Raw genomic sequence first — 23846 nt, 5'->3', positions numbered from 1 at the left:
ACTAAATATGTTATCTAGTTACTTATTATAAAATGTAATGTGTTACAAACAGTGCATTTTTTTCTTCTTTTTTTAGAAAAACTGCACAGTTCATTGGCCAGCATTTCTTCTTAAATCCTAACTCCATATATATAAACCTTCATGAAACTGATCAAAATCACATCTAAATTTAATTATTTTCTTATGTTTAATAAATATGTTTAGTCCTTCATGTGCGGTGAAGTAAATAACATCCTCCCCTTTTTTCCTCCCTCAATATGATCCTTGGAAGAATTGTAGTGTGAACACTAGCTGCAGCACCACCATGCCATTTCAACATTTCTATGGCAAATACAGTAGCTGGATGACAGCGAAATTGATGCTTTATTGATAGGTTTCTGTAACCAGATTGCACATAGCACACTGTTTATTGCTTGGTTGTGTAACTGAGCCTTGCAAAGGACTGGTGTACCATTCACCACGTTTCCTTCTTGTCATGATAATCACTGCATCCCTGTGACCCCAAAAGGGAGGATTATATTTAACTCTCAGCACATAAAAGATTAAATGTACACTTATAACCTTTTTTTCAGTTCTTTTCACTTGATTCGATGCTACACACATGCTTAACCGATTCCTCATTAGCTGTTACCAGCGCATAAACAGCTTTACTGACCCCAGTAGGCAATAATTAGCAAAAAAATGCAATACTTCTGTGAGAAATCTCAGAAATCTTTCTTGGGGGAGTTTTGGAAATAAGCTTTTTAAATGAAGAGATCGCTGCACCCATCTGCTACCAAAACCCCTCACAAAATACATAAAGTTCAAACAATGGCTACTGATTCAACATTTAGTAATAATAATACTTATTACAATAATTATAATAATAATAAAATTTTCTTTAATTTAGTCTTTCCAGGCAATCAAGGACACATTACAAGATAAAACCGTAAAAAGGTACAATTAAGTAAATAAATAAAACAAAGCACATGTAATAAAAATACAACAAAACAAGTATTCAGAACAATTTCAAAGAATCTATGGCACTGACAAGGAAATTTTGAAAAGGTGAGTTTTAAGATGACTTTTAAATAGAGAAAGAAAATCAAGATATAATGAGGGATCAAGTTCTGGAGCCAAGGAGCAGCACAACTGAAAGCCTGACCTCCCATGGATGTCAGGCAGACAAAAGCGACAACAATAAAGCTAGAAGTAGATGAGTGCAGTAAACGGGTCACTGTACAATCTTTAAGAAGATCTTTTTAATAGCTGAGAGCCAGCTCAACGAGTGCTTTGTAAGTGAGGACCAAAATACCTAAACTCAATATGGTATTTAACTGACAGCCAATGAATTTTCTATAGAATAGATATAATATGACTTGCACCTGAGTTTGACTCAATAACCGTGCAGCAGAATTTTGAACTGACTGCAGCTTGTTCACAAGTTTATTGTCATACAAGAAAATAAAGCACTATAACAGTCTAGCCTTGATGTGATGAATGCACGAATTAGCATTTCAGCCACAGAGTAGGACAGCAAGGGACAAAGTCTTCATACCAAGGTAGTGAAAGGCAGCACGTGATGTGGCATTAATGTGAGATTGAAAAGGCGGAGCTGTCAAAAACAACACCAAGACTCTTGACTTGAGACTATAAAAGAAGTGGGCTGCCATTGATACAGATGTTAATGTTCTAAATTTTGAGTGTAACTTCTGAGACCTCAATGAGAATTTCAGACTTGGCACTATTACTGTAAGCTTGAATTGATGATGTGCCATCCAAATTTTAACATCATAAAGGCAACTAACCAAAGAAGATCGAAAATAAACATAAGATAGTTTGGTAGAAATGTAAAGCTGCATGTCATCAGCATACCAATAAAAATGAATACCATGATGATGCATAATTGAACCAATGTACAGGATGTAAGTGACAAAAAGTGAGGAGCCCAACACTGAACCCCATGGGACACCATTTCATCTTATGAGTGACTAACTTTTTTGTTAAATAATTTTTTATCAATACTAGGGTTTTTTTTCTCCCTGCTCGCTTCGCTCGTCAACCCCCGGGCCTGCGATACACACTAGCCTCTTTGCGGTACTGCCGCTTGTGTATGGGGATGCGGATGTACAATTTAAACAGATTTTTATTTTCATGGGAATTGTTAGATATGCATAATAGAACTAACTATTTTAAATTACAGTGAGTAATTAACCATATTAAAAATAGTAAAACATAAAAATTTGAAAGTAAATTATGTTTCATGTTAAGTTAGAGTTATTCGTTGCGTAATACGATTTTGTTCTGTTTGGTTTGAAATGAAGAACGCAAATACTTTTTAAACTTACACTTTTCAGTAAAAACAACTTTTTGAATTAACTTTTCGTCAATATCGCATTGAATTTTGATTCTGTGTTTGGACTTTCATTGTGACAATGCAACATATAACTGCCCGTGATTGAATTTTGTTTCTTTCTCTCTATTAAATAAAATGCCTTTCTTGAATGCTTGGCTCTGAGATTTCTTAATTGTCTTTGCAAAAGCTATTCTAACAGGAAACTGTTAACGTTTTAATACCAATGGCATATCAAAATCTCCTATGTTGCCTAATGTTATCCACAGAAGATTTACTACATTTCCTTTCTTGGATACACCCTTCTTTTAACTGCAATTCGTGCAGTGGAAGACTTGACGGTGTTAACGGTTGTAGATATTCTTCGGGATATTGTAAGTTGATGTTTTCATGTTCCAAACGATCACCACCAACTGTTTCAGTATAGTCTATTGATACGCATTTAACCAATTTGCCATGTAACCGATTGACATTTTTGGCATTAATTCTTTTGACTTCATCATTTCTCGGTGCTTGGATTGCCTGTGTACTCATTATTTCTGTTGCTAACCCTTTGTGATGAAATTCTTCAATAAGATTTGGACATAATAAATTTTCTTTAATTGGGAACTTAGAGTGAGGATAACGTTAAAATGTATAAGAGGTGAGAGAGCAGAAACTGTGTCTGTCAAAAACATGCACACGAATGAGAGGTGAGAGTACCGTGTGCGTGGTTGAATATGGTTGAGAGGAGGGCGGGACTTGAAAAAATCTCATGGCCAAAGACTTGTCTCCCGGGACTTGAAAAAAATCTTTTGAAATACATATATATTATTTTGTTCATGTGACCCTGGTTTAAATGAAGTGCAATGATTTAAGCAGCACACATTACATTAAGATTAAGACATATACAGTATTTTTTTATCCTAACGACTGTCATGCATACATGTCAGAGGATGTCCTCATGGGCTTGATGGATGTATCACAATATATGTAATAGTAGTATGTAATAACCCGCCGGGGTGAGAGGGGGTACTGTCACTGATATTCTCTTCTCCTTCTCTCCTCGCAGCTCTGAGAAACTGCCCAGTGTGCGCACTTAGCAGTGCCCCTTCTGGTTTGTGTGATATGAGAAGCCCAGAAGGAGCTGTCTTTTTGCAATCAGAGTGACCCGCTGCACAGAGCTCCAGTAAATGAACCTTAATTCTGTGGCAAGAGCTAAATACTTCTGTTGTTATTTGCCCAAGGTGCTACTTGTACAGACGCCAAGAGGCGTGTTTTTGTTGGAATGCATTCAATTAAACGTGGTGTCCCAACTTTTCATTTTCTCCATGACCTGTCATTCCCACACCTGGCCACACAACAGTTACACTATGTTTTCCAACAGGAGTAATAAAATAAAAATTGTGCATTTCTGTTTTTTTTTCTGTCTTTTACTGCACCACATTAAAAGAGATTCATGATTTTGTTATTACATTCAGGCATGATTTCTTATGATGTAAGTTACAAAAATGGTGCTGATAGAGTAGAAGAACTGAGTACCCTAATATTTACAATATTTCAATAAAACCTAAAAATTATGTGAATACTCACTACAGACAACAATAAACAATTTATTGTGTGCATCCTGGAAATTCTCCAGCCCAGTAAGTCTCGTACAGATCAGAATAGTGCAAGTTAAATCAAAAAGATTTGCTGCACTGTCTTGCCAAGTGTTTAAACTTTATCAGTGCACCTAGACTTTCATTACACCCTTTACAGCAAAACTCTTAAAATTGTGTAGTTTTAGTAATCCAAAATGGTTTAATGAGATGAGTTCCAGTTAAGACTACACACCAAAATTTGATTGAACAATTTAAATGACATGCTATAAATATATTCCCGTTTTTACCTTCTAATTACCGATTCTAGTTCGAACACTATCAGTCCTCTGTCAGTGTCTGTTTTGTCATGAATCTTAATCATATGTATGGACAGGTTTTGGAAAAAGTGGGCACTGGATTTCTCAGGACTTGTTTCATATAAAATTTATGTGGCATGCTTAAGGGTGAGTAGCAACTAGAAATTTGCTCTGTTGGGCCCCTGAGCAAGGCCCTTAACCTGCAATTGCTCAGTCCTGGGTATGACATTAATCTGCATCCTGCCCTGCAGGGAAAAACCTGGGGGTTGGTGGCAGAATTGGCACTCCAGCCACTGTAAAAAAACCTCACACTGTTCCACTCCATCTGAACTAGTGTGGTGCTGAGGTGTCACCTGTTGCATGGCTGCACTTGGGTCCTTATCTGAATCCGGAGTTGGTTTGTCGTGTGGTGGGTGCGGCAATGCGCTGTATTCAGTGCATGCTCCTAACCTCTCTCTCTCTCTCTCTCTATAAATAAGTAATTCACTAGTAAGTGCTGCCACTAAACACAGTGTACCAGGTAATCTCTTCAGTTGCTTCAGGAGTCAGGAGTTATTGCCTCTTTGTAAGTCATATTCAAAAATGAGAAAACAAACTCACACATGTCAGCAGACTGGAACAGAAAGCAGCTCATTTTCTAGAACCACAAGTCAGGAACTAACCCTGAATAAGACAAGAGTCCATTAAGGGACACACAATTAGAAGTTTTCAAGTGACAATAGCCAGCATTAAAGCAAGAAGATTTAACCAAAAGCACAAAAAGTCACTTAAATATGCCTCAGGAGATGTTCCTTTAGCTTGACCAGATTTTAGTTTGCTGAGGGGATACAAGAGCCAGATTTAGGATTACACCGACTTACACCTGGACAATGTGGAGTCCCTGTTAACATGACAGGATATCCTTAGACTCTGTAAAAACACCCAAGCCAGTATGATGAGAAAAAAGACTAAATGAACTATTTACTGTTCTTACACACTTACTTAGGAAATTATTTGTAACACCTGTACTCCTGCATATCCATGCAATTACAGTATCTAATCAGTCAATCATGCAGTGCAATGCAAAATAAAATCCTGCAGACACAGGTCAGGAACTTCAGTTTACATTCACATCAAAAACAAGAATGGAGAAAAATTTAATCTCAGTGATTTCAACCTAGGCATGATTGTTGGTGCCAGCTGGGCTGGTCTGACTATTTCTGTAACTGCTCATCTTCTGGGACTTTCAAGCACAACACATTTACTCAGAATGGTGCAAAAAAAACATCCAGTGTGTGGCAGATGGAAACACCTCGTCAATTTGTGAAGTCAGGGGAGGATGGCCAAGACTGGTTTCAGCTAAAAGATAGGCTACAGTAATTCAGAAAGCTGCTCTACAGCTGTGCTGTGCAGAAAGGCATCTCAGAATGCATAGCATGTTGAACACTGAGGCTGATGAGTTTCAACAGCAGAAGACCACATTGGATTCCACTTCTGTCTGCCTAAAACAAGAAGCTAAGGCTGCAGTGGGCACAGTCTTGAAGACTTGACAGTCAAAGACTGGAAAAACTTATCCTGGTCTGAAGAATCTCTATTTCTGCTGACATACATAAATGGGAAGGTCAGAATTTGAATCCATGCAACCAAGCTTGCACTGAGTCAACAGTCCAGGGTGGTGGTGCTGGTATTATGGTTAGGAAAATGTTTTCTTGGCACACTTTGGGCATGCAAATACCAATCAATCATTGCTTGAATGCTACAAACTGTTTGAGTATTGATGCTGACCATGCATATCCCTTCATTGCAACACCTTTGGCATGTGGTGGAACAGATTTGCAGCACCAATATGCAGTTGATAAATATACAGAAAGTGAGTGATGAAGTCATGTCAACATGGAGAACAATCTGAAATTAATGTTTCCAACATCTTCTGGAATCTATGACACAGATAATTGAGGCTGATATAAAAGCAAAAGTAGGCCCTACACAGTATTAGTATAGTGTTCACTGAGTGCATATCAAATGATAAAGGACATCAATAAGAAAATGAAAATCACCTGAAAAACCTTCTGGCCTCACAAAAAATCCCACCTCAAAAAAAAAAACCACAAAGAATGGTTTGTTTATTCCTAAACCTTTCTTCCCTGCTAAAAGCAATGTTTTTAGCTAACAGCGACAAAAAAGAGGACAAATTAGGAAGATTAGCAGGCTGACGTTCCTTTGAAGATGGTCCTTTATGCAAATTGAAAATTTGTGCGTGTGAAAGGATGCCAATGTGTATTGGGACAGTCATTTGCATAATTACAGTCAACTCATACAGATTAACTCCACATCACTGACCACTTCACACGTGCATTGTTTGGTAAGGTTTCACCTTAGAGAAAATCTTAGTTACACTTTTCAGTTAAAAAAAATCTATTCATGCATTTTCTTAGCCTACAACTTGTTAAACCAAATTATTTTACACAATTTCTTGGTCGTGACCAAATGCTCAGAGGTTTAAGTATTTAATTAATTCATTCATTCATTCATTAATTTATTTATTATGAATGTAGAACACTGCAAATTTAAAGTCTTCACAGCAAAATTGCAGAGAGATTTGTAATTCGTTTGAGTGGTCTGTCTTACTTTGAATAAGAGTCTGGATTTGGAGGTGGTGACAAAGGTATTCTGATTTTAGATACAAGACCGATTAAACTGTTGACCAGAAGTAAATGAAATGTCTTGTGTGTAAGGTGTGGTATCTGACTGTGGATTACTGTATTTGCATGGAAATATACAATGACAAATTAAAAATATCTTTTCAGTTTTGCTTTAATGTAATCAGTCTTCATAAGTGAATGTATTTTCCTTGTAAACATGCATATTGCTTGAATAAAGTTTTTTTTATAAAAATCTATCTATCTATCTATCTATCTATTTATCTATCTATCTATCTATCTATCTATCTATCTATCTATCTATCTATCTATCTATCTATCTATTGTCATGCATGCACACCAGAGGGTCACCTTTCATGCTCACCTAAGGCATGTGGGACCACCCTGGCATGAAAGAGGACACTGTCGCTAACTGTCTTGTCTCCTTTTCCCTCACATGCCCAGGGTTTTGCAGGGTTGGCACCACAAGCATTCAGTTTTTGCCATGCCCTGAAGTTAACCAAGATCAGACCAGGCCAGTACTTAGATCAGAAAACATCTAGAAAAAGCTTGGATTACTGCTGGAAGAGGTGTTGGTGTGGCCAGCAGGGGGACCTTACTCTGTGCTGTGTGTGTGGATCCCAATGTTCCAGTGCAGTGAAGGAGACACTATGCTGTAAAACTGGCGCTGTATTTTGAATGAGGCATAAAACTGAGCACTTGACTCTCTGTGGTCATAAAATGTCCCTGGGCATCTTTAGTAAAGAGTAGGGTGTTTCCCAATGTCCTGGCTAGACTGCTCATCGCGGCTTGATCTTTGTGACCTCCTAATCATCTCCCGTCTCTAATTGGCTAACTATCTATCTCACCTCTTCACCACTTAATATCTAATATGTAGTGAGTGTACTGGTGCAAAAATGGCTGCCATCATCCAGGTGGATGCTGCACAACTGGTGGTGGGTGAATTGGCTCACCCCTGTTCCCCTGTGAAGCTCTTGGAGTATCTTGAAAAGTGCTATATAACTGCAATGTCAGTTGGTCACTCAGTCAGTCATTCTCCGACCCACTATATCCTAACACAGGGTCATCGGGGTCTGCTGGAGCCAATCCCAGCCAGCACAAGGCACAAGGCAGGAACAAATCCTTGGCAGGGCGCCAGCCCACTGCAGGGCGCACGCACACACACCCACACACCAAGCACACACTAGGGACAATTTAGGATCGCCAATGCACCTAACCTGCATGTCTTTGGACTGTGGGAGGAAACCGGAGGACCCAGAGGAAACCCATGCAGACACGGGGAGAACATACAAACTCCATGCAGGGAGGACTCAGGTCTCCTTACTGTGAGGCAGCAGTGCTACCACTGCGCCACCGTGCTGCCCAACTGCAATGTCTTCTTCTAGCTTTCATTTTGGGTTTACTGGTGTTTCATTTTAATTGTTTGCATAGACTAGGAGGGTCTATGGATAGGGTTAGAAGCAAAAAATGATATTGGATATTTTTTGCAATACTTTTTTTTTTTAAACTAATATATTGAAGCTTGTATTAATCATATAATTGAATGTAAAAAATCAAATAAAAATAAATAAAGCATATAGTTGCCTTCAGATATATTACTTTATCTTTCTGTCTGTCACAACTGTTCATTTATTTTATAAAGAATCTATCTATCTATCTATCTATCTATCTATCTATCTATCTATCTATCTATCTATCTATCTAAATCTGTCACCCTTTAAGCTGCACATTTCTTTTATAAAGCTCACATCTATCTATCTATCTATCTATCTATCTATCTATCTATCTATCTATCTATCTATCTATCTATCTATCTATAGTGCCTTTCATATCTTTCTGTCTATCCATGCCAAATGTTTTGGTGGAATGTAACAGAAGGATCTTAGTTATTTTGCAGATGAAATCCTTGTAACGCTCAAGCCATTCACGACAGTAATTTAACCCCATCGTGTGTGGAGTGCCGATTCCACTCCGGGATTTAGTAGCTGCGCCGTTCCCTTTTCTGAACGACGTTTCTTTCTTTCACTATTTTTTTTAAAGGGAGACCCCTGGGAGCAGGGTGAGACTAGTAGTAGAACAAAAAAAGTGTGCGACTTTAATGGGGGAACTGTACACGTTAGACTGTCTTCCTGATTTTTTTTAATTCATTCTAAGTGTGAGCAAACTACGGCCGAATTGACTTCCTGACTTTTGTACATTTATACGTTTCTAGTATTCTAAGTGTACATGTATATAGACTTTGTAACTTACTGAGGCGTGTTGAGCCGGCTGAAAAATATTGGACACTTATAACAACGGGAACAGATTTTAGAATGTAACGCTTATTTTCCCCGAGTGAAAACGCAGCAGTCCCAGAAATTCGTGTTTAGCTCATTAATGGTACGTATTCTTCTTTTTAAATAACTTGCTTTGTCCTTTCGTGTCTCACAGCTCAGGATTTGACGCTCGGAGTGCATGTGGACGTCAGAGCAGTTGGTGTATTGTTCGGGAGAGCCGAATATAGAACTTTCAAGGTTTAATAAAGAATACACTTGGAACAGTGGAGCGCCAAACGTATTGGACTTGCTTTTAGAATGTATTCCTGATTGAAATCAGTTACACTGTGGATTATTTATCCTACTTCTCTTTGTCATGCATTATGCCATGCTTTTGTTTGATATTCTTGTGTTGTTGTTTTTTGACTCAGCTTGAAAAGTGTGTATTGGTGCAAGAAGAAGCCGATTTGTGGTGTAGCAATTAAGCAGGGTGTTGTTTATCGCGAAAGTATGCATTCCTTAAAAAGGTGTGAATGGGGAATCAACATTTGCTTTCAGGGGCCACAGCAGTAGCAACCCTTCCCCCTCGCCATCCACCCAGCACTGCCTGCCTGCCTGCCTGCCTCCTTCTCTCCCTCCCCGTTCTCTTCCCCCTTCCCCCACCCCTTCCTCGCTTCGACTTTGTGCGCGTGGACCGAGCCACGTGCGTCGCGGCGGGGTCGCGCGTCGTCTGTTAGGAGAGAGCCGAGTGCGAGCGGGCCTGACGAGAACGCCGGCGGCGGAATGGAAAAGGGGAGAGCGTCCAGCACGAAACGAAAAATAAATAAATAAATAACGACAGCAGACGTTTTCAATGTTTAGACAGCTTTTAAGAGAAAGAAACAAAAAGACTGGACTTATGGTTACAGACAATAGTTCCCGGTGTCGCGAAGGGAACTTCTGCTTTTTAAGATAACCGTTAACTGAAACCGGATCTTCTGCCCTTGTACCAGTGCGGCGAAAATAAAAGAATTGGGCAGCATCTTCAACTTGTGGCGAATAACACCACAATAATCCGGGTTGTTGCTAAGTTTCGGGATTCGGTTATTGTGGACGTTTAATATAAATCGTTGTGAACATTTCATAACTAGTAGGTGGGTTATAATAAGGACAGGAAGGCTCCGATCTAATTTCTCACCACGTTTATTGATGTTTCCATTGACGGAACGTCCTGAAACTGCCTTTATAAGAAACGCTACCTAAGGGTTTCGTTTCACAATCATTTGCTCGGTGAGCAGTTGTTTCCGAGTTCCATTTAGGTGGGGGTATACCCTGGCGGATGTCCGAAGGGGCTGCTGTCGCTCGAGTGCGTCCGTACGTAAAAGATGTGCACCGAGCCGGGGAGGGAAGGAGAGCGGGCGAGGGTGCGCGTCCTCCCGCTAAGAACTGGGAGCGAACAAAGCGCTCCGAGTCACCCAGGCAGACATTTGGTGTTTAATAGTCCACAGACGGAAAAATCGGTTGATAAAAGGTTTATTTAGACACTGACCGGTTTTCGTATTTGCACGTTCAGTGTTGGTTGAATTTTCCGAATGGGCAATTCTCAATTATTTGTTAGGTGTGGGAAACTATCACAAGTATTTTCCATTTGGGTCAGGTTAGATTCTGAGTATAACATAGTAATGAAGTCCTTGTTTTTTGCTTGCAGGAAAGTTTTTCATATTTTGCATTTTAGTGCAGACACATCACCTTGTGGCTTGTGGGAGTTCACAATTTTGATATTATCTATGCACATTTTAATTAATTTCCTTTCATTCATTCCATTCCTTTTAAAGGATTTAGAATGTTGAAGCTTATCTCAGCAGAAATAGTTCCTTTTTCATCCATTACGTCCAGATATATGTGTATCTATTTCAGAAATTTTAGACAAAAATATACAATTCATATCTAACCTGCCAAGCACACGAGTGCCAGACATTTCAAAATCTGAATGAATTGCAGTTACAATTAAGTGACCTCATTTTCTCTTTCTTTCAGTCATCATTTGACTGAAAGGGTCTGTACATTTATCTAAACAAGAGGCTTTCGTTTTTGATTTTTAACAAATCTACAAACCTTTGTAAAAAGACGTTTTCCCTTTGTTACTGAGTGCGGCATAGTGGTTAAAGCTTTGGTCTTTAAATGCTGAGGTTGCGTGACCATGAAGCAAGTCTTGCCATTCTTCCAACTGGAAAAAAAGAAGTGTAACCCATTGTATTTCAAATGTTGTAAGTTTCCTTGGATAAAGGTATCAGCCAAGTTAGTAAGTGTAGATTGATAGGCAAAGAAATCAAACTTATCAATTTAAAATCGAATCTGCCCTACTCCAAAGTGTTGTTAAAAAGTGAAGGTGTCTGAATAACTTATGAATCCACTGTATAGATTTAGTTTTTAATAACTTCCACAAATAGAACACAAAATAAGAATTCTATCTTTTAATTTTTTCTAAGCAGGTTTGAAACTGTAGAGTTTAAATGAGAGTCAGGCAATGATTCTCTGATGTGGATACAACTTGCATCCAGATGAAGGTAAAACTCGTTACAACAAAGTGGAAATGGTGTATTTAGACTTGGAGCCTGTCCTCTTAAGGCAGCATTTGAAGAGGAATTTGATGCATGTGCAATTATGGTTCATTTGTAAACATTTTCACATATTTATTGTAGTGCTGAATTTTTTTGAAGTATAGAAATAATTGTATATTAGACCAATTTGGAAGTCATCTTGGGTTAAAGATGAGTTGAATAATTCAATAAAGCTGTAATTCATGTAATGAATTCATCCACCGCATCGAGAGGAGTCAGATGAGGTGGCTCGGGCATCTGATCAGGATGCCTCCTGGATGCCTCCCTGGTGAGGTGTTCCGGGCACGTCCAACTGGGAGGAGGCCCCAGGGAAGACCCAGGACACGCTGGATGGACTATGTCTCTTGGCTGGCCTGGGAACGCCTTGGGATTCTCCCAGAAGAGCTGGAAGAAGTGGCCAGGGAGAGGGAAGTCTGGGCCTGTCTGCTTAAGCTGCTGCCCCTGCGACCCGATCCCGGATAAGCGGAAGAGGATGGATGGATGGATGGATAGAAGTAATTCATTTAGTTACTGCAGTGTTTGGCACTTATATGGTTTCAAGTTAGAGATGAATTTGATATTTTTCTCTGAACTGTCTGAAATAAATATAAATCTATATAGACAAAATGGACAAAAATTAAGAACCAGTATTGGACAGAGTGCCACACAGTAGGACACCCTCTCATACTGACTCACACTCAGTCATAAAGGGCCAGTTTGAAGCATGCTTTAAACAAAAACATTCATGTGGCAAGCCCCAACTTGGGATTACCAGGAGAATTTTTTCACAAAGTTACAGGCACATTTAATAATGGCTTTACTTTCATCCTGAAGATGAGCTGTTTAAGTTGTTTGTTTTTCCATAAATTTTCCCAGTATGAATTAATATAAATGCATGTGGGAGTGTGTTCTGTGCCCCTTCAGTGCTGACATACATAAATGCTTATACTCAGTATGCATAGAGAATGAGTTCAATGCCAGTTTTTACTCATTGATATGTTCACAGTATCGATAAGTAGCAATCTGAGGAATGGAATTTCGATTCTTTCCATAAAAATTGTTTATATCTGATTTGGTGAGGGCAACTGGAACTCCCACTTTAAAATTTTATGACACAACAGAGCATGACAGGCAGACAAGCACATGCTTGACACCCTCTTAAGTGGCTGCATGCACAAAGGTTACATGTTTATATATATAGTATGTGTATAGTATATATATGCTTTATGTATGTGAAATTTGATCAAAATAGATCAGCATGAAAGGTATCCCCAATTAACATTACTAATATCTGTTTATAAACCACATTTGTACAAGGATTAAAGGCAAAGGTAGACCACTTCAAAAACAATATATGCAACCAATACTGATTTTGTAGCTAAGGTATTAAGAAGGTATTATGTGATAGTGTTTAATATATTCTTATATGGTGTACTGTATATGTGTGTGTTTTAAAATACTGGGTGTCACATGAAAAAGTAGTGCTCAAACCAAGTGGTGCATAGTTACACACTAAGATGACATTTGTTACACACCCAGCTGTTGTGGTAATTGCCTCATCAACTTATGAGAGTTTCTTTTTAAATAATCCACAATGTCAGGTGTACAGAAATGTTTCTTGGTTTTGGTGTAGTGCTTGGCTGCCCAGTAGTGTTCCACTTTTTCACTGATTGCTGAATTGTGTGTTTCGCAGGAGAACTTGCAATGGAATATCGTTACCTGAATGCTTCACTTACAAAACTCGATGGATGTTATACAAACATATAACTCCACAATTGAAGTATGCTTTTCCAATGGATACAGCATGTCTTCTCTCCCTCAAGTACACAAGCAACAGAAATAACAAAACTAAATGTGCAAAGGGACTTTCCATTAGCCTCATCTGACTATGTTTGCTGTCACTAAAACCATGATGGTGCTTCTTACTGTGCGGCAGTTTACTTTTTCGTGCAGCACCCTGTATATACTGTATACATGCCATGCACATAGCCAAATGTTTGTAAAAACACAGGTCTGCCTGTTTATTATGTACATAGAAAAATAAAGGCTATCATGTAAAGAGGTACTTCACCAACCCTGTTGTTGTCATGGAGAGCTCCTATTCATCTGCAGAAGTTTTGGTGAAGTGAGTAGATCTTCTTGATCCTCTTTTGGCTCGAATTTTCTCTTCAACTTCCACATTTTCATCTTTGGTACATCAGGGGCCCATTTACAGTATGCTTGTGAAGTGTAGCAACTCTCAGTAGTATGTGTAGCCTTCCTGGGGAGGCAGAGAAAGCTGTTAGATTTTCAGGCATTGACTCTGCATGTTTTGTTGTCCAATGATATTAAATGTATATATGTGTACAGTATATAAAAATCGTGTAGATTATTTCCTGATTTTCATGCAGATGCCATTATTATAAGTCACAACATGGGGGCCACTAGACAAAGCAATAAAACAAATGGGGCCAGAGAGAAAGGGGAAGGCAACACTAGAACTAGAGAACCCTGTACATGTCAGGGAAACAGGTATGCGGTAGACACTGTAGGTACACGGTATGGCCCAGAAATGAGTTTATCAAATTATCATAAAACCTAGGAAATCTGCTTGTTTGGAAGAACGAACATCTGTTACAGGGACAAATGGCAGCCAAGATATCCTAAATGGAATAATTGGGGCTATTCTGCTTTAAGAGAGGGGTATGTATATATGCCTCCCAGTAGTTTGCCTCTTCAGTAAGCAGAATCTCCTATAAGACAAGAATCTCTAGTAAGCAAATATTTCTTAAATCAGCTACCAGTAATGGTCACCACTTACTGGTAAAATTATTTTTTTAAAGTATTGTTGGTAGGTTATTCTTTGTCCGTGTATTAGTGACTCAGGAGATTGGGTGGTGCATAGTGAATGTGAGATCCTAAGAAACTTGACAAACGAGAGGAGACCATTCAGTCCGTCAATGCCGTTTGTTTAGCTAATATCTAAACTGTCTCAGTATCTCATCCCGATTTTTCTTAAAGGTTGTTAAGGTTTCTGTTTGAACTACATGTCTCGGTAGTGTGTTCCAGAGTTCCACATCTTTTTGCATGAAGAAATGCATCCTGCCTTCTGTTTTTAATGCACATCTCCATAATTTCCACTGATGTATTTGAGTACGTGATTCACCCTTAAGCTGATATGATTTCTGCTGGATCTGCTTTACCAATATCTTTGAGTATTTTAAATACCTGGATTAGACCCCCACTCAGTCTCCTCTGCTCAAGAACAATGGGTTTAAGGAAGGATGAACATTACTGAGAGCAGAAAGAGAGTGTGAAGTAAGATGACAAAAGTGGATTGTGTTATACTTGAGAAGGTAGGAAAATAGAGTAATGGCCTCTCTGGATGGTTAGCAGCAAAGACTTTTGAAGACTATTGATATGGGCATGATTAATGATGTTGGTGAAAGCTCCAGTATTTACAATAAGCATTTTCTCAAATACTTTCTTCAGATAATGCTCATTTTTTATACCCTATGTATTTATATGTTTCTAGATTTTTCTAGTAAGTTTTGTTTTAATTAATACTCCACCCAACAATGATATTTATTTCATATGATACTTACCCGGAGTGATTTGTAGCAATGACCAAGAAAAATTTTTAATCTCATATTTTTATGGAGAAGGAAGTTAAAAATGTTTATGCTATAATATAAGCCAGTGGTGTCCAAGTCAGTATTTCCGCAAATAATATGAAAAATGTCAATGGGAAAAAAACAAAGTCTCATGTTACCTGGGTTGCATAATCCATATGTCAAATATCTAATTGTTTGCTAACAACATATGAAGCACATGTATTTTTTGCTAATATATTGTTAAATAGATACCCGTGGAAAAATCAGCACATGTCATAAACAGGAAACAATTCGTGTGGGATTGAGTTTTTGAACTGAAGATCTGCCTCTCCCCTTTGTTCATTGGTCAAGAGTCCTGTCTTCAGTTCAAAAACTCAGTTCCAAGTAAGATTCTTTTCCTGTTTATGACAGTTTATGATGTGTGCTGATTTTTCTGAAAGCATTTAACAATATTTTAGCAAAAATGCATGAATAACTGACATGTGGATCATTTGACACGAGTAATGTAAGATTTTTATTGATTTTTCCTATGCACTTTTTTATATTTTTTTCATTGTACAGCATTGGTCACTAGCAGCTTATGTTATATCATAAACTTCTATATATTTGTTCTGCATGCAGAAGTGCTGTAAAATATTTTTCTTGCTCATCACTACAAACACATTTGGTAAGTAACACATTAAAAACATTTTTGGGTCAAGAATTCCTCTAAGTTTCAGAGTGCAATCAAAATGAAAAAATATAGCACAAACAATAAAATCATTCAGGTCAGTACTGTAGTTTATGATTGTAATCACAGTACATCTCTGATTGTTTGCTGTAGTTATCGGTGTGTTAAGTGGTTTTCTTCCCAATGAAATCTCTAAGATCCTGTTTTCTAGACTTATGTTTTCTTTTGCTTCCACACATATTCTAGGAGCTCCCATATGCTGTCCTTTATTACTCTTGTGCAATATGTACCTTTGATTAGGTTGTTATTCCTTTAGCTAAAAGCATTAACTATTTAGTGGTTGCTTGCACAAAATTCCACAGTGCTTTATATATATATATATATATATTTTAACCAGGCCTGAAACCACGTGTACAGTTTGATTGAGAGTCATGCAATGGTGATTCTCCGAAGTGGATAAAGTATTGTTTACAGATGAAGGAGAAAACACACTGCAGATGGTGTATTTAGCCTTGGAACTTGAGCTCTAAGGTAGCATTTAATGAAGAATTTGATGCACGTTCAATTTATGGTTAATTTTTAAAAAAGAAAATCTTATCAGATATTTATTCTAAGGTGAAGTTTTATGAATAATAGAAGAAACTGCAGTGTTTGTCAGTCATATGTTGGCTAAGGTTAAAGATTAATTTGATATTTTGTGTAACCTGTAAGAAATAAATACACATCTATCTATCTATCTATCTATCTATCTATCTATCTATCTATCTATCTATCTATCTATCTATCTATCTATCTATTTTCCCTGCCAGCTTGACTAACCATGTTGGTTATTTAATTTTCCTGCATAGGTTTATGATGTAAAAGTGTTTAAACTGCCAGACTGAGTAATTCAGGAAAATTCATTCAACAGCACATTTTTCTGACCTGGTCTTGAATTTACGAGATAACAATAACATGTGTTAAAATTTACCCCTAAGAATTCATTGTTTAATCATGATTCTTTGATTCTTTGTAGGGTGTCTTTTGCCAAGATGGTCTCGGTGACAGTATCTTCAGTTTGCTACATTTCTGTAGCCATGGGGAAGACACCTATTTGGAGATGATAGTTATTCATACCTAAGGGGAAGAACAAAAGGAAATGCAAGAGCACTCTGCTCTCTCTCAGAATGTTAGCCACAAAGAAATATGTTTCACCCAAAGGGTTGTAGATATTCAGACAGAAATCAATGACAAGAACTGGAGCTGTAACAGGCTCAGTAATTTGCAGTATCTAATGTATGTTAGTCACTGTGCCCAGTTTAGTTTTGATTGCCATGAGCATGCAAAGGCAGTTTTCATATGATGCTGAGGAACAACGGAAGTAACATAGTTACTTCAATAAAGAAAATTCTATAGTATTTACTGGACATTTTCATTTTTACTTAAAGTCAACAAGGACAATCAGGTTGTGTAGAAGGTAGCAGTAATCCCAGAGTCTACCAAAACACATCACAATTAAATAGAGAACAATGAAGAAGTCTAAACCACCTACTGCCCAAAGCAATCATGACATTTATGACTTTTCTTTGGAAGAAGATCCAAGGATCTTGTTAAATGGTAGCGGAGTTGACTCCTCGTCAGTAAACTTTGATTCTGCAAAAAGTGGCCAGGGAAATCAAGCGTGCAGCCCTTTATTGCTTCAATCCAAGGGCTACCAGGCTGCTGTTAATGATCCTATGGAGCACAATGTCTCACAGAAGAAGAAGCGCAAAAGATGTGGTGCCTGCATACCATGCTTGCGGAAGGAAAACTGTGGGAATTGTACCAGCTGTTTCAATCGCAAGATTGGGCATCAAATTTGTAAGCTGAGGAAATGTGAGCAGCTGAAAAAGAGGCCAGGGGGATTTGCAGAGGTGAGTGCTGTTTGCTGAAGAACATAGTGTATAAATACTGTGGTAAAAAGGTGATCTACTATTCAAATAAGGAAAATTATTTTTGTAAGCAAACTTGTCTTTTTATATACCTTTTCTGCAAAATATTCTGGTTAGGGGGTTGAGTTAGAAGAATTAAATAAATAACAGTGTATAACTAGGTGTTGTCATCAAGTTTGGGACTATGTTCTTTTAATATCCAGCAAACACAATCCCAATATAAATTTACAGTTGTGAAAATGTGGGAAATGATTTGGAAACCTTGATTGTTAGAATCTAGTTCTTTATCCACTATGCCACACTCAAACTCAATTTCTCCTGTGCCCATAACTTGTTTTGGACCAGAAATTAACTCAAGAAACTTTTTTCATTTGATTTGCACATTTCCCTCCAAATCTCTGGTTTGTAGAAAAAGTACATGGTTTCAATAACACTGATTTTTTCTAATGTACAATTCACATAATTGCTTTTATTAATCCACACTGCAGTATTACTGGTAACTATTGTAACATTTATAGAATTTGCTTTTTCTCTGTCATTTAAAAAATATTTCAGTGGCAGTCTCTTAAACTGGAACGTTATTGATAGAATATATTAAGTGCACACTGGCAGGTTTCACAACCCAAAACAGCAGTAATACTCAAAGGGATATTAAATGAATACTCCACCCAAAAATGATATTTTTCATATATTACCTTACCAAATGTAGTTTATAGTGATGGCCTAGAAAAGGTTTTAACCTCATGTTTTCATTTAGAACAGGAAGAAAACAATTTATGATACATTATAATAGAATCCAGTGGCATTCAATGCTTTACATAGAAAACACTGTGAAAAACATCCATGGAAAAAAAAAAAGAAAAAGGGGTTCAGAAATGCCCACTAGAGGAGGAAGTATCATCAAACTATTATTAATAGTTTGAAGAATCTTTGTATATAAAAAAGATTTTTATCAGAAAATGCTCAGTAATAATCAAAGTCCCAAAGACCACAAAAAGCAAAAAGAGTTGCCTCAAACTGCAAGGAAATCTAGGGCAAATAAGTCCCAATAACAAATCCAAAGAACAGTCAAAAAACAGAGCAAATCACAGAAAAACAAAGTAACAGAAATCACTAGAGTACTCACCACACCATAAGCACATTCACAATAAACTGCAAGGGCTAAGGGAAGTCTCTTGATGATAATGGGCAGTAGGTCTCATCTCTTGGGGGACCGCCGAAAAACACACAGAATATAAAAGAAGATACATGGGCACATATAAACTAAGTGACCAACGATATTAATATCAACAAATGAATAAAAAAAGAAGACATCAGCACACATCATAAACAAGAGATGCATTCACGTACTGCTACACTTTTGAACCGCCACTCCTCCTCATTCATTGGTCAGGATTCTTGTCTTCAGTTCAGAAAATGCATTATTTTGGGAATTAATTTCCAGTTTATTATGCGCAATGATATTTTCTGATTTATGTGTGTATTTAACAATATTTTAGCCAAAAAATGCATGTTTTGAGCATAGGACTAGATAACTGTCACATGGGTTATACAAAACGATTTTTTTGTTTTTCCATGGACATTTTTCACATCTTTTTCCATTTTGCACCATTAGTCACCATTGGATTTGTATATATCAAGCTTATTCCTTTTTGTTCTCCATTAAAGCATAACATTATACATTTTTATTGGCCATCGCAGCAAACAACCTGTCATAACTAGCACAGTAAAAAAATATTGTTTGAATGAATTATTTATTTAAAATAACAAAATAGCTTGCACAAGTCAATCTGTTTGAATTCTAATTTTGAAAAATACAAAAATATAAGGGTAAATACAATAAAAGAAAAAGAAGGCATATAAGAGAGGAAAATGTGCCTCATCTCTATTATCAAAATATTTAACTGTTTTGTGAAAAAATAAACAGAAGGAGCATCACTACTGTGAATGTTTGCTACCTCTAGTCTGGGAAAAAAGCTTTTGGCTAATGAACTTCTTCATTCTAGTGTTTTTTAGATTTATTAAATTATATATGTATAAACTGATACAACTTTAATCCTAATAAATTTTATAGTTTATAAGATAAAATGCTCAAATCTTGGTGCTATCTAGAGAGTATTTTTTCTTTCATTAATCCAGTTAATAAATAAATGAATGTACTGTGCTAATTACAACAACTGTCTCCCAGCAGCCATCGTTCTTTGAAAGAATTCTTGCAGGCATTGTTCTGGCTGGGAAATGAAAAAGAATTTTTTTACAGTAATGTTGCAAGATTGACACACTGAATTGACTTGGTGTATTAAATTTGGTGTCAGCCAGACTATTCATCGATTATAGAAAAATACTGTTCAGTACCATTCTGGTCATTTTCAAGACCCCAAACATGATCAGAACAGTGACCAGTTATATAAAAGCCCAGCTGTTTCTGTTGGTTGGTAACACTGCTGATTCGTTAGTTTCCGGCAGAGTGCGTGTGTGAGTTTAAATGGCACAGCAGATGAAGGTAGCCACTTGAGGGCACTGAGCTGCTTGTCACGTCCTTCAAGTAGAAACTTTGCATAGAATAAAATCCTAAGTGTCGCAGCACAACTAGTACTGGGTCAGTGTAATTTGACATTGTGAACTGGCTGCCCTGGGAGGGTAATTGCATATTATTTCTGTGTCTGAGCATTAATTTTTTTGTTTATTAATCCAGCACCTAATCATCAGTGGTTATATACAGATATAACAAAGGTAGCCATGCGTTAGGGTCCTCAGTCAACGAGTTTTATGCTTGTGGTTTGTGCTCATAGTAGACATGCTGTGTTAATGAAATATTTTTGAAGAATTAAGGAACATGTACTATGTATTCTTTTATGCAAAATATGTTAATTTTTAATAAAACTCTCCAGAACAAAGGACCTTGTTATGTAGATCATTTCAGATCAAGTGTGAAAAGACCCTGCTGTAGAATGTCATCTGGATCAGACACTGGAGAGTAAATGTGCCTATTGTTCTAATTTCTGGTTCTGCAGCTGCCAACTGCATATTTTCATTATATAGGGATGCTTCTGTTGAAAGGCTGTGCTTTCATTCTGTCAGCACACAAAAGTTGCTTTAAAACTGTTTCTCATGAAGTGGTTTACTCCCAGCGTTTGTTTAATTTTAAGGTGGGGAAGTTATTGCCTTCATTCCGCCTACTTGTTCCACTGAAGATTTAACTGAGCTAATCTTTCTTGAAATGCAGGTTGTAGAATGACTAATTTAAAGGAAACTGTCTACAACTTTTTTGAAGAAACACATCACTAGTAAAAGTAGTGTTTTGGAATCTCCTGATTTGAGATTTAAGACAGTAAGAAAAAGGAAACCGTGATAAATCATGTCATCTTTTGTGAAGGTGTTTTCATTAACTGCTCATGAACAGTACAGCATATGCATAAATATGCATTATTTTCCACTGTTGAAGAACAAACTTTTTGGTTGTTGTTCTTGATGCCTTTACACTGCACAGTCTATCCATCCATCCAGTTTCTTTTGTAGATTATTTCTGTTGATTAAGGTGGGAATAACTGTCTGTCCTGATAGCAGCAAATACAAGGCAAAAACAATGGTCTGCATAAAAATATTCTGTGCCATCAAAAATGTTAGGTGTTGCGATTTGAGGGTGCTAAATCCAAATCTGGACACATAATTACTGTGTTCCATCCAGTTGTTGAGAGATGAAGGGTTAAAATGAAAAGACACCGTTTTAGTGAAAAAAAAATGTTTTTTAGACTTCTAGATTTCTAGAAAGAAATGGTAAATTGCACATATGCCTGTTTTAAATATTATTACTTGGAAAAACTAGTCACTTTGTAGTTCTTTCCTCTTATAGTCTTCTGAGGGTGTTTTATAGTGAAATGACCAACAGAAGCTTACTTACATAGACTCACTCCACCTTCCACTATAATGTCTCTTCATTTGAGCGATGTCCTTATGGGACCACTCCCATGTTCATCAGAGAGTGATCCCATGATCTCCTTTACTGTTTTTTACCTGCTTAGTTGTAACTTTGTCAAGACAATGAATGGATCAACCAAACCTTGCTCATTTATTTAAAAAAACGATTAAACAATAACTTTCTCTCTTTTGGACAATTAAAAGGGCATCCTTCTAACCTCCATCCATCCATCCATTATCCAACCGCTATATCCTAACTACAGGGTCACGGGGGTCTGCTGGAGCCAATCCCAGCCAACAAGGCAGGGAATAAATCCTGGGCAGGGCACTAGCCCACCGCAGTCCTTCTAACCTTCTAACTATAATTTCCTGGCTATTTTGAAGGAATAAGAAGAAAGAAAAAAACTAAAGAGACCAAAAAACATGTGATAAATACTAGATTTTGGGTTGTTTCTACCTGAACTACCTCAAAATATACTTTAAGTAATATAATGAAAAATATGCCACTAAACAAGCATAACTTATTTTTTTTTAAATTAACATTTTTTTTTTCAAAATGGTGCTTTTCACTGAATCTGAAATCTTGTGGAAAATGGTTTATGGATGAGAAATTCCAATTTTTGGAAGTGGATTAAGCACAGCTAAATGTATAGAGTGCACCGATTTCTTTGTGCGGGAGGATTTTGTTGCAGACCAATGTCATCAGCTCTATATGTCATTCCATCACAGGGCACACATCAGCATCTTTACACTTTCACCAACACCACTTTGACCTGGTTGTGTGTCTTTAGATTACGAGAGAAATCTAGAGAAAGTACAAACATAAGGAAAATGAGAGGCAATTCACAATTCATTTTTATTTTTGGTCTATTTCATAGGCCAGATGGTTAATACTATAATCATTTGATTTTTCAGAGCTAAAATAAACCTTTAGACAATTAAAAAATCTGCATGTAAAGTGTCCACTTCAGCAAAATGACTTGTGCAAGATAAAGAAGTGAATGATCACTAACAGAAAAATAGATATGCAATATGCAGTATAATTGATTCAAGCCTGGGCTGTTAATGGGTACATAAAATACACAAATAAGCTGGAAAGTCATCCAAATTGCTTGAAAGAAATGAAAAGAAGCTGCATTTTATTTTGATCTCCTTCTAATTGCCAGTATTTATTATGATAAGAAAGTCCAAATGTCTTTTTAGAAGACTAGTACATCTTCTGCTTATGTGTTTGCATGACTATATGTGGAATACTCACATGCTGAAATCATGGTCTTGATCTGTGTACTGCTGTTTGGGGAAACTGACTGCTTTATGTGTTTCACATCTTAATCCAAAAAGGTTGCTCTTGATCAGCACTAATTAAGAAAACAATTAGCCTAAATATGATGCAATTATATAAATATACAGTATATGTGTGTGTGTGGTTATGATGTATATAGTAAGATATAAATGTTGTGCAGCCCTATGTTTTACACATGAATTGTAATGTTGGCAAAATAAAAAACAGAATTTACAGTGGAGTGGAGGGCTCCTGTAACTTACTAGGATTGATTAACATTCTAGGAGCGGTGGCAACATCACCCAGTCCACAGAAGGTGTTTGCATTGGAAGCCCAAAAAGGCAGTGTTGCCATACTACAGTACATCATTTTTACATGGGTATTCAGTTTAAACGCAGGTGTGAAAACATAAGTTTAGTCTATCAAGGCCTTTTCGTTAGGCAGTTCTTGAATATTCCTATTATCTCATGCCGATACTTTTTGAAAGCTGCAAAGGATTCTGATTTAGCTACAGAACTCATCAAGATTTTTGATGTGAGCCATATTATTTAAATAAAATGACAAGTAATTTGTGTTGGATTACATTGAGGATACTTCAGGAGTCACTGTTCACTAGAGGCACCCTTAGATTAAGTCTTCTCTGTAGCTTCAAAAAGTGACTTTACACTGGAATTTAAAAGCACTGCAGGAGATAGAGTTAGATGACAATAAAGTGAAACTGTCTGATACGGTAATAGATTTTAGTCAAACTAAATGTATTTACTGTATTATCGATATGAACAATAAGTT

General features: G+C 37.1%; 1 protein-coding gene and 1 long non-coding RNA gene across 6 annotated transcripts in view; one reads left to right on the top strand and one right to left on the bottom strand.

Moving 5' to 3' along the window:
* Positions 1–23846, bottom strand: part of LOC120538874 — a 44816-nt gene that overhangs the window by 610 nt on the left and 20360 nt on the right. For 2 of the 3 annotated variants that reach the window (XR_005635526.1, XR_005635527.1), the window contains exon 3: positions 13760–13944. This is a non-coding gene — a long non-coding RNA (uncharacterized LOC120538874). The remainder of the gene's footprint in view (positions 1–13759; positions 13945–23846) is intronic. The other variant, XR_005635528.1, reaches the window with a different exon arrangement.
* Positions 8911–23846, top strand: part of tet3 (tet methylcytosine dioxygenase 3) — a 159109-nt gene continuing 144173 nt past the window's right edge. For 2 of the 3 annotated variants that reach the window (XM_039768447.1, XM_039768445.1), the window contains exon 1: positions 16828–17839. In XM_039768447.1, the coding sequence (XP_039624381.1) occupies positions 17456–17839 (384 nt within the window). In that variant the 5' untranslated portion in view covers positions 16828–17455. Of the gene's footprint in view, positions 9230–16827; positions 17840–23846 lie in introns of those variants that run through there. The other variant, XM_039768446.1, reaches the window with a different exon arrangement.

This window comes from Polypterus senegalus, chromosome 11 (genome assembly GCF_016835505.1).
Source record: "Polypterus senegalus isolate Bchr_013 chromosome 11, ASM1683550v1, whole genome shotgun sequence".
Lineage (NCBI taxonomy): Eukaryota > Metazoa > Chordata > Cladistia > Polypteriformes > Polypteridae > Polypterus > Polypterus senegalus.
This window is presented reverse-complemented; position numbering and strand designations above follow the sequence as displayed.